General features: G+C 35.1%; 1 protein-coding gene across 1 annotated transcript in view; it reads right to left on the bottom strand.

Moving 5' to 3' along the window:
- The window catches only part of FBXO11 (F-box protein 11), an 86,369-nt gene that overhangs the window by 1,388 nt on the left and 72,717 nt on the right, over positions 1-12,264 (bottom strand). Inside the window, exons 12-22 of the mRNA XM_080813521.1 lie at positions 8,934-9,151; positions 7,901-7,986; positions 6,624-6,718; positions 5,487-5,609; positions 5,310-5,395; positions 4,471-4,547; positions 4,237-4,380; positions 1,858-1,968; positions 1,120-1,227; positions 699-807; positions 15-113 (exon numbers count right to left, since the gene is read on the bottom strand). Coding sequence (XP_080669647.1) covers positions 15-113; positions 699-807; positions 1,120-1,227; positions 1,858-1,968; positions 4,237-4,380; positions 4,471-4,547; positions 5,310-5,395; positions 5,487-5,609; positions 6,624-6,718; positions 7,901-7,986; positions 8,934-9,151 — 1,256 coding nt within the window. The remainder of the gene's footprint in view (positions 1-14; positions 114-698; positions 808-1,119; positions 1,228-1,857; positions 1,969-4,236; positions 4,381-4,470; positions 4,548-5,309; positions 5,396-5,486; positions 5,610-6,623; positions 6,719-7,900; positions 7,987-8,933; positions 9,152-12,264) is intronic.

Here is a 12,264-nt window from a genome sequence, read left to right on the forward strand (position 1 = left end):
AGTGTGCTACATACCTATCATGTCTAATAAATTCTACATCATGTCCCTGATGGCACTTCTTAATGCAGTTCACACATATGGCATTTCGATCTGTGGTGTTACAAGTATGACATCTAAAAAGCAAAAGCTTATGTTATTTTTCTTGAAATGTTACTTCCTCAAAATACTGCATTTTACCCTATGACCTATGGCTTACAAGAAAAGAGGACCAAACCAAAATTTTTGTAGCTCCAGACCAAGTTAATTTCTGCAAAAGAACTTCAACAAGTCCATCTCCTGGTGAGTGTCTTCCGAGAAAAACAACTGATTTGCAAATTGTAGAAACTTTCATTTAAAAAATACTTAATCTGGGGGCAGGGCATCAAGAACCACTCAGTGACTGGGGTACATGGGACACTTAATTAGAGCTTTACTTTGAAACTCCCAAGCAAAAGCATTGTGTTCCACCTTTCCAGTGATAGCAACAGTTGCTGTTGCTCTTCCATATTTGTGGTCTCAAGCAGACTGATCACAGAGAACTTACTATGGACAAATACAAAATTCTCAATTATATTCTCTTTCCTTGGTAATTTTCCAAATACCCAATTTTCTCTACCTTTAGCTTACTTTTAAGAGAAAAATGTAAACATATTATGTCTTGTCAGTTTAGAAAATCACTGTCTCCCCTTTTTCAAGACACAAGTAATTTAGAAATATACCTGTAGAAATCATGCATGGGATAGCTGGTATAACTTGATATTTTATATAAACATTGGCCTCTACTAACAGCCTTTTCTATGGCGTCTTGATTGTTCATTATTTTGTTATCTGTAATAAAAGAAAAAAGTAAGTAAAATTCTAGAGGACAAAGACTTAAGATAAAAAGAGAGATAATAGGATTATTCCAATAGTCACTTTTTAAAGACCTTCAGAGGAGGCTAACGAATTAAGTAAAAAAAGTCAGCTTAAAATAGAAAAATGGATTTTCCTGGTGTAAGATACTGTTTAGAACAAGTAAAAGCTTTCAAAATAGTTCTGAGTTGTAGTTAACTTGGCAGAGGGACAGCAATGGCTTCTGATACCATTATCTTTTAATGGCATATTTTGTGTATTTATAGGCAGAGCAGACTCCCAACATACCTTTCATTGTCACATTAACACCAGATGCTAAAAATAAGCCTCCAAACCGGTTGTTAAAAATCTGATTGCCTTCTAGTGTTGCAGTTGCATGATTTGTAATTTCAATACCTGAAGTAAAATTTACAAACAGTAGATGCATCATCACATTATAGTTTCTTAACATCTAAAGAATAAGATGCAAATGTCTGAGTCACTGAGAACAACATTTCTTTTCCACTGTTATCAGTCCACTATCCTTGCTAAAGAAAGGAATACTACTTACTACAGATGGTTCATAACTTACTACTTATTTTCATGGCAAGCAGATGATGATAATGCCTGCCCAGAAATATGTTTAGGTAGCCACTAGTTGTACATATGAAGAAAAAAAAAGTGTCATCTTCCCTGGCAAAAAGTTGAAATACATGCACAATACTTGGAAAGTTTGAGAGGCCAGAGGGCTTGAATTTATTTGTATTCCAAATGGTAGTACAAGCCTGCATTCTATCCCAATTAAGGTTTCTTAATTATTACTGAACGCAAGAGAGAGATTTCTTAAAAGTCTGGCTTAGAACATTACAATCCAGAACTTGGATTACGTGCTCTTATAAGCCATTGTTAACTGCAAAGCATTCAGCCACTTTTGCAACACACTTAGCACACCCCTTCAGTTATCAAGCAAAAGAGAATTAATATACTAAAGATCAAACATTTTAATGTACAGAAAACAAGCTACAGGTAACAAAAGAAAATACAAACCTGCAGCAAAGCCATCAAATATTCTGTTTTTCCTTAAGACTGGATGACTATTAGTGCTGATGAGAACACCTGCTTGAGCATTCCTGAAAATATCATTTTCTTCAAGGAGACCTATAATAAAATATTTCCTCAGATTAAGGCTAATGCACATAACAAATTTTCATAGTTTTGGTGGTATTCAGGTTTTCTTTTAGTTTCTTACTGTGTTTATAAAACTCAAAGGACTAATTTTTCAGCTGAAAAGTTTATTAGTAATTCAGAGGGGTTTAAGGTAGGATTTAATCAAGAACTGCTTAAAATGGCAGGTAACCATTCTAACAGATAAATGGAAATTCCATGGTACCAGGAACCATGTCTAGTTCACTCACAAATTCCTGGTGGCTAGCTAGCACCTATTTCTCACAAATACTGAAATAAAATTAGGTCCTTTTAAGTATTTTTAGAAACATTACAACCTCAATGCTTTCATGCAAACCCTGACTATTTCTGGTCATTATTCTTATAATCATTACTTGATAATTTCCTATATAGTCTCTCTTGTGCCTTTTTTCCCAGTTTCCTACAACTGTCATGTTCCTTCTCTGCTTAAAAACTATTTTCAGAATAAAGTTTAAAATTAAGTTGCCATTTAAACCTTTCAAGATATTCCCCTAACCTATTCCATTGTCTTACTACGTTACCTATGCTCTGAATATGATATGCATTGTTATCTCTAATGCCTTTGGTTTGTATTATTTCTTCATCCTGGAATGTCCTGCCTTCTTTCTTCCTAATGTCACTTCCTCTGGAAGATTTCAGTTTCCCTCCATCAAATTTATTCTCTCTTCTGAGAGTATAACATGACTTAAAACTGAGCTGAGGAATCAGACTTTTCAGGTCTTCAAATACAGATTCTACCACCTCCCTGTCTCAGTTTCCTTATCTAAACTGGCCATAATGGCACCTACATACAGGGTTTTAAGGAGGATTAAAATAATTAGTACATGTAAACATACACTGCATTAAGGAATTAGCTAATATTACTCCTATAAACCCTACTTATGTATAGTGAATTATTAGTTGTATATGAGCATCTCTCTGCTCTGAAAACATGAAGCTTTTGTTTCTGTAGACATTCAACCCACCTGTGATAGTTCAGTTTTGACCTCTAAACTGCTATTCCCCTGGAAAAGACTACTCCAACTTCCTACCTCTAATCTTTGCTTTTGCTAAGATCCAGTCTGAATTCCGTATACAAAGTTAGAATCTGGGCACTGCCCCTTCTCTAGCCTCAACTTTCAGTACCTCTTAGCGCCTTACTGATCAGAACCACGTGGTTTCCTTTAGATTTTTGGTTACAATGTGCCGTTAGACTCTAAACTTTCTGGGATGTAGTACTGTTTTATTCACCATTGTATCTTTAGCATCTCTATCAGTTGTTGGTACAGAGGTGTTCAATTAATAAATAAGTACAAAACAAATGGAAGTCTGAATTGTGCTTTCTACACTGGGAATGGCCTCCCCACCCGGCATTTACCAGTGAATGCTCATTTTTCAAGACAGCTTAAGAGTTATTTTAGTCTATGAACCTTTTTTCAACACCTTACAAATAAAACCATCCACTATATTGTGTTTCCTCATTATATCTTGTAAAGACTCCTATCAGATATGTCATCTTATTGGATTATTAGATTATGAGCTCTTTCAGAGTCTATGTCATTAATGGAATCACTGCTTGGCTGTAGTAGTAAATTTCATTGATTATGATGTAGTAGTAACTGGCTATTCCTTCCATATAAGATGTACAGTGCTGGGTTACTGACATTTCAGGAACGGTGATAAATTTGCATTTGACATTCTCCCCTAGTCTCTCTTTGAACAACATGCATTTGTGGATGTGGAACTTTTGCCTCAATGTAGAATGAGTTGACCTTCATGTATACAAAACCAGACACACCTTGGCTTCATTAATTCCACTCTCCAACAAACAGTTGCAAACAGGTACAAAGCAATACTTATTTACTATAGACATTTTCATATAGTTACAGGCCAATTAATTTCTAACTTAGTTCTGTAACTGGACCTTGATGTTTATTATAATCATATCACTATTCTAAATAAAAGAAAGTCCATAGGGAAAATATAAACAAATTCCACCTTAAAAATGCCTAACAACTAGCACACTCAAGATGGATACAAAAAGAAAAGAAAAATTGTATAAACACCTGTCTTCTTTACCTCCAGGCACTAATCTAATCTTCTCAAGACCTGATAAGAAAAAAGACTGAGATTCACTCATTTAAAGCTTATGTTAATTGGCAATGTCCCTGATCATTAAAGATATGGAGGAAGAATAATGAAAAATTGGGTTTTTTACTAATGCAAAATTAACAACAATACCTCGACCCCCATTAAATATACAGATGCCACCATCTCTTCCATCATGGATTTTATTTCTTCTTAGTGTAGGATTACTATCTGTCTTAATCCAGACTCCAGCCATTGCATTGTCAAATATTTCATTGTCTTCTATACAGCCTAGACCTACAAGTACAGAATTTTAGGTTATGTTATTTGGAAAGTATAGTTCTAAAGGCAATTAGCAATAAGGAAAAGATGAAAGGTTAAACATACCAGAATTATAAACAAGAATTCCACCATTTTGTCCTCCCCAGATTTTGTTGCGTCTAATTTTGGGGTTGCTTCCAGTCCTGTGGATACAATAGAAAATAATGCCATCTTACCTGCTTCTACTCCCATATCCCATGTTATGCTAGGTAACAGTGAAAAAATTTATATTAATCACAGTAAGAATAAGTATACAATGGAGTGTCTTTCCAGATGCTCTGAGAAATTTGCTTAATTCTATTTCCAAAAGAATACACTTAGCTATAGATTATATTATTACTATAGAGTCTCCTAATAAATAAACTAAACTGAGGAGGTTAGATTAAGTGACTACTATTCAGTCACTTTTAAGTGACTATTGTATACTCACCTCATATATAAAATGAAGGGTTGAATTATAAGTACTACTACAGTTTCTAAAACTGTTAAAATACAGGGAAGAGAGGTGTAAAAAACTAATACTCTTACAGAAATAGTGTAAAAAGAGAAGCTCACATTTACTGAGTGCCTACCACATGCCAGGTATAGCTCACAAGTATTTTTATATAGCTGCCTACTTTCCAAGTATGATGGAGTACACTGGCAACTATGACTGTTACAGTGGATGACAGAATAGTGGAAACGTGCTCCTATGGCAGGCATATGTGCCACTGGCTGCCATCAGCTGGTTCAAGAAAAGCTATATTCTGACAATTTAAGCCAAGCATGTGATAAGGGCATGACTATATATACAAAAGGAGGAATAAAAATTGAGCATCAAATAAACAAGGGAAGTTCTTTTACATACCCCACATACTCCCACCCAATTCCCTCCCAAAAGAAAGCCAAATGTGAAAAATGTTTACCTTATCTGAACCCCTGAATACATATGATTATAGATATCATTGTCCTCTAGCACTCCATGTCCATTGTCATAAAAATAAACACCAACCTAAAATTTAAAAAAAAAAAATTGTTTTCAAATGACAAAAAAAGTTTATAAAACAATCTATTTCCCATGTAAGAATCCAAAATAATTTTACCTGCTTTCCACTATGTATCCTGTTTCTTCTCAGTACTGGAGTGCTGCCGGTTGTCACCCAGACCCCAGCCAGAGTATTACTATAAACTTCATTCTCTTCTATTACGCCTTGTCCTTTCTCATGCTAAATAAAAATTACATTGATACAATATATATCTTTTAGAAACAAGTAGTTTATAGTATGTTCCCTTTAAAAAGTTATGATAAAAAAATTTCAATTTTTATTTTTTCACCTGGATGAGATAGTAACATTGCTTTTGTGTAGCCTCTACCTGAGTTTAAGCTCTGTAAGTTTTTATACTGTTCTTTATGTGATTTTGTACTTTTAAGCTTCTTATTTCATTCTAAGATATATAACAAACTGAAGGTCTCTCATTTAGTAAGCTAACAGCTATTTCAAATTACTGGTGAAATCATTCAAAATAAGGTCTCAGGTTACTAAAATACTTATTTTTATTTTGGGCAGAAGACTTAAGACTGAGATTTAGAACTGAAAATAAAAATTAAGAGTCATACCTGACATTACACAAGGACCTTTCTGAAATTTCCTACATTTTCTCACTTGAATCTAACAGTTCCAGATACACCATGGTAACAGAAGGTACAGGACCAATATGTGGTTTGAAAATTTTGTAAGATGCTCAATCATGTTTTAGTATAAATTCAAATGAAAAACTGACTTTTCAAAAATATTCAGAAATATTCAAGTCTAATATTATTAGTACTTTCAGTGATATTATGGATTTACTTACTACTTTTGGAAAATTTCAGACTCCCAGCATAGTCACACCAACAAACTCCAGGGTAAAAATAGAACTCAGCCAATCGATGGTTTTGAGAGGTCAGCCCATAATACCAATTATAATTAAAGACTTTAGTAAAAAAAGGTATATTCTCTATGCCTAAACTCAGTCAGTTGATTGAATTTTACAGAACACTACACATACTATTTAAGTGATTCATATACTGGCAGGGAGAACAAGAGTGTTATTTATTGTATAAATATTAAAGACAGTCATAAACTCATACCCTGTAAGCTAAATATGGGCTACTCAAGGCTAGATATAATTCTGTCCTCTTCCATCCTCTCTCTCTGGTTTTGAGGCATGACATTCTAGAACTATATTCATTGACTTACCACATAAATTCCACCATGTTGGCCATCATGAATTTTGTTATGTCGAACAATTGGACAACTATTTGTCCTGATCTGAATTCCTGCTAATGCATTGCCTATTTAAAAATAAAAGTTACAATGTCAACATATGGAGCCTCATGGAACACAGTAAGAGTTTTACATCATTACATGGTAGTCAAAATTTTTAGAATTTTAGGAAAAGCACGATTTTGTGAAATATGTCATATTCAGAAAGATATTTATGGTTTGAGAGCATTAAAAAACAAAACTAAGGGAACTAGGAGTATAAAAAGAAAAACTGTAGGCAGTATAGGCATAATAGTTTGGAGTAGACTCTGAAGCCAGGCTGCCAAGTAAGGAATCCCAGGAATTCTACCTTCCTGTGTGACTTTAAGTTATTTAACCTCATTGTATCTTTGTTTCCTGATCAGTAAGTGGGGATATTTAACAGTGTCTACTTCATAAGGTTTATGTAAATATTATCCAGGTAAGTAGCAGCAAAAGAGAAAGCCCAGGAACATATCTGTGTCTAGCACACACACATCTAATGGTCTACTGAATTTGTATCTCAAAAAGTTTTAATGAGGAGTAACTATTTTCCCATTATTTATTTATTTTTTTTAGATTTTACTTATTTATTTGAGAGCAAGAGCGTGAGTGAGAAGCAGACTCCCCACCGAGCACGAAGCTCACTGTGGGGCTTGATCCCGGGACTCAAGGATCATGACCTGAGCCAAAGGCAGAGCAACCCAGGACCCCCACCCCCACATTTACAATTAGTACCAAAGTGAAAAAAGAGTGAATCTAAGGAAACTGCATACTCCCGCAGTCTTATCTGTATTTTCATCACTGGTATCTAGTATAGTTCCTGGTACACACTGGGTACCCAGTAAATGTTAAGTGAATAATGACTAATAAGTAAATAAATATCACAAGTAATCTTTACTGAGAATTTAAAGAAATTGGATCACTTCTTCTTGGAGGGTTTCAAAGTGGTCCATTTTGCTAATGTCAGGAAGACAGGCCAAGTTCCAAAATTTTATAGAACAAAACATTCTTTTTTTTTTTTTTTTTTTAAAGATTTTATCTATTTACTTGACAGAGAGAGATCACAAGTAGGCAGAGAGGCAGGCAGAGGTGGGGGGGGAAGCAGGCTCCCTGCTGAGCAGAGAGCCCGATGCGGGACTCGATCCCAGGACCCCGAGATCATGACCCGAGCCGAAGGCAGCGGCTTAACCCACTGAGCCACCCAGGTGCCCAGAACAAAACATTCTTACCATAAATGTCATTTCCTTCAATAAGGCCTCGTCCATCACCAAAGATGTAAACTCCCCCTTGATTTCCATTAAATATTGAATTCCCCCTATAATTATGATAAATAATAAAAAATAAACCTCTATTCAGTAAAAGCTTATTTGTTTAACACAATCAACTTCAGGGCCACTCATACTCATGGTACCTTAAAAAATTATTTACCTTCTAGGGGTCACAGTTTCCTAATCTGTAAAACAAGGGACTCAGACTAGATGATTTCTAAGTTCCTTTGTTTTCTTTCTAAGACCTAACACTTAAAAGAGCCACCTAGTATTTGAGACAAAGTAATATTCCTAAAAATTCCCCTCAAAATAGCTGATACATTTAGAACTTTTTTTTAGCTGATCTAGACACATATGCTGAATATTAACAAGATGGAAATCTCATAATCTACTTTCATAAAGCCAGTGGAAAATAAAACTTGGCAATTAAAAATAATTCATTGTTACTGATTAAATTATAATAGTTCTGGTTCTATAGTCTTAGCCAATGCCTTTCAGACTGGATCTGTTTGTTTCCTTACTACAGCCAGAGGGAATGGTAGGAACTATTAAAGAAAAGTGATGGCCTGAAGTTCTGACTTTTTGTTATTTTTGATCTCTCTGTCCAAGAATCTTTGAGTTAATTACTTTCTTGAGTTATGCTATCTGCAGACTCTCAGTCAAAAAAAAGAGAAGACAAGGTCATTCAGGGTCCAAGAAAAGAACATGGCCCTATACACTCATTTATAATGCAGTTTGATAAACTTAAAATCATAATAACATTTGCAACTGTTCATAAAGGAATATTACGCATGACTTAGATCACTAAAAAATAAACAGAACACCCAAAAATAAATGCAACAGCTTTGCTCATTCAGATGCATAGACATTTACTAGGAAGATCTATTTTGCAGTGGTCAGGTATCTAAGAAAAACAGTTAAGAGTTAAAGCTTGACTTTTCATATAACATAAAAAGTAAAAAAGTAATTTCCATCCATAATTTTATATAATTACCTTATTGTTGGGTCACTATTTGAGGTAATCCATACACCTGCAAAGTTGTTTGCATAGATTTTATTCTCTATGAATTGTCCTCTTCCTTTTTCATGCACATATATTCCTCCAGTCTGCCCATGATGAATTTCACATCGAACTACTGTGGGGTTAGCATAGGCTTTTACTTCAAAGCCTGCTATTCTGTTTCTGTGTATGTTGCAACTTTCAAAGTAACCCTGAAAAATACAGAAATCAAACTGAAGGTAAGGCTACTTTCCAAAAAGAAATGACATTAAAAAAAACTTATCTTTTTACTGTATGCCTCAAAATTAAGTATCAGGAATGTTCAAGGTTAAAAATAAAACACAGATACACACTAAATTTCAAATGATAAATGAAGAATAAAAGAGATTTAAAATGTTTTGGTAAAACAGAGAACCACAATTCTTCTTAGTCTGAGTATATGCAAAGCCAGGGAAGAAAACGAGGGGAAGATTTATTTAATAAATGCAAATAAATACTATTACCCAATAAATGTACACATCCTTTAACAAAGATTTATTATTTAAAAAAAAAAAAAACTCTTAGAGATTTAAAAATGTCCCAAGAAAACAAATTCTAAAAAGGTGACCTAAGGACATAATCAGAGACTACAGAAAAAGACATAGAAAATAATGTTCACCTTAGCCCAATAACAGGGAATGGACTAACTTGTACTCATGCTCTACATGCTATCGTGTTAAATGAAAGGAACAGTATATACTTAAAGACAGTATATATTAAGTATGGTCTCAATTTTATTTCAAGAAAATACAACTTGAACAATAAAACAAAAATATGAAGGTGTGATTATCTGAGAAATATGGTAGATTGCTTTTGTATCTTTTATATTTCTATGAATTTCTTAAATTTTCTGTAATGGACAGACTTATTTTGTAATGATAATAAGTTACTGTAATACTGATATCCTAAATTCTCAGATTCAATCAAGACTAATTTTTTTTTTTTTTTTAAGATTGATTTATTTGACAGAGAGAGCGGAAGAGTGACCAAGAGGGGGCACAACCAGGGTTCAATCCCAGGACTCTGGGATCATGACCAGACCCAAAGGCAGACACACTCAGCTGACTGAACCACCCAGAAACCTCCAATCAAGACTAAATATTAAGAAAAAAAAAAAAAAAAAAAAAAGATATTCCCAAAATGGCACTTGTAAAAGCCACTTCAACTTCTGGTCTATTTCCCTTCAAAAACTGAGTATGTTCTCCTTTCTTTAAATTCCCTTTAAGTATTAAGTATTTTCTTATGGTACCTCTATGTAATACTTTGTACTGTTCCTGTTTATTTGTCATGTCCATTCCTCCCTGATCCTAAGCTTCTGTATAGAAAGTATTATATTAAGTTCTGTTGTATCTATACAAGACTTCACATATAGCAAAAGCAGGAATTCATTACTTTCTGCAAAATCTAGTGAAGGTTAAAAACAGGATATAATTGTGATACTCTAGTTTACTACATTTAACTCTTTAAGAAAACAGACCTCTGAGTAATATTCAAAAGTAGTTTCAGGTTTTGTTTTCCACAAAGAACAAATTATCTGTAACTTCTTCATATACGGATTACATTAAAAATAGCTACTCTGGGGTGCCTGGGTGGCTCAATCATCCAGGTGGTTTCAGTGGGTCATGATCTCAGGGTCCTGGGAGCTAGCCCCACAAAAGCTCCCTGTTCTGTAGGGAGCCTGCTTCTCCCTGTCCCTCTGCCTGTTGCTCCCCCCTCCTTGTGCTCTATCAAATCTTTTTGTTTGTTTTAAAAAATCGTACTTATTTATTAGGCAGAAAGAGACAAAGTAGAGAGGGAACAAGTGGGGGAGTGGGAGAGGAAGAATTAGGCTTCCCGTCGAGCAGGGAGCCTGATGTGGGGTTCCATCACAATATTTGTTTGTGGAGTAGTAAGTTTATTTAATTTTGGGGTGCAGTGAATCAGACCTATTTGGTTCTTGTTCAAGGCTGTAATCTCCAACTTAATCTTTTAAGGGTAATAAAATTATTTCAGCCTTCTCACACTACTTAATGGCTTCATTTCATAATCTGTTCAGAATGTGGCAAGGAAAGGTATGCTGCTTATTGGGTTTCCAAAATGATTTCAGTAACAGGCACTGTCACGTCTTGACTATATTGCAACTATCCTTTCCAAGTATACAACAGTGCAAGTATACTTTGCTATGTATTGACTAAAAATGATTCAAATGCAGGGATGCTCTATTTTCTCTAGATTTTGTATAGTTAAGAGAGTCAACTAGATCCACAAATTTACTAAGGCAAACAGCAGCCTCCTCTCCTCATTTTCTCTTATCCAAAGTCCCCCACTTTCAATTCTTCTGGCTGATTCTTTTTATCTACCTATTTTTTTTTTTTTAAAGATTTTATTTATTTATTTGACAGACAGAGATCACAAGTAGGCAGAGAGGCAGGCAGAGAGAGAGGAGGAAGCAGACTCCCTGCTGAGCAGAGAGCCCGATGCGGGGCTCGATCCCAGGACCCCGGGATCATGACCTGAGCCGAAAGCAGAGGCTTAAGCCACTGAGCCACCCAGGCACCCCTCTACCTCTATATTTTTAAGTAAAGATTTGTATTGTTGGGCACCTGGGTGGCTCAGTGGGTTAAGCCGCTGCCTTCAGCTCAGGTCATGATCTCGGGGTCCTGGGATCGAGTCCCGCATCGGGCTCTCTGCTCAGCAGGGAGCCTGCTTCCCCCTCTCTCTCTCTGCCTGCCTCTCTGTCTACTTGTGATCTCTTTCTGTCAAATAAATAAATAAAATCTTTAAAAAAAAAAAGATTTGTATTGTTTTATCTTGAGTTTGCAGTTTTAGGTGATGTCTATTCATTTTCTATTATGGAAGTAAGAATTTAGCTCTCTCTTTCTATCTCCTATCACACACATTCACACTGTATCCTTCCAATGTAGTGATAGCACAATTCTGGTTATATCAGTGTGCTATTCATAGCTGAGTCATAAAGTATAAGTATATATTCTTTGCTGTACAACTTTTTATTAAAGTTGGTAATTATGTTATTATTCTTCTTTGCTTAGGCCTCTACTGATAATTCTATCCTAAACTCGCTACCAGTTGTTTAAACAACTCAACATATTTATGTTCACATCAGGTTTACCAATTTATCTTCCTAAACATAAAGGTTTGTTTGTTTTAAAGATTTTACTATTTACTTGAGACAGAGAGAGAGATAAAGAAAGCGAATGTGAGAGAGAGCATGAGTGGGGAGAAGAGGGAGAAGCGGGCTTCCCACTGAGCACGGAGCCTGATGTGGGGCTCAATCCCAGGACTCTGA

The sequence above is a fragment of the Martes martes genome (assembly GCF_963455335.1).
Source record: "Martes martes genome assembly, chromosome: 9".
NCBI lineage: Eukaryota > Metazoa > Chordata > Mammalia > Carnivora > Mustelidae > Martes > Martes martes.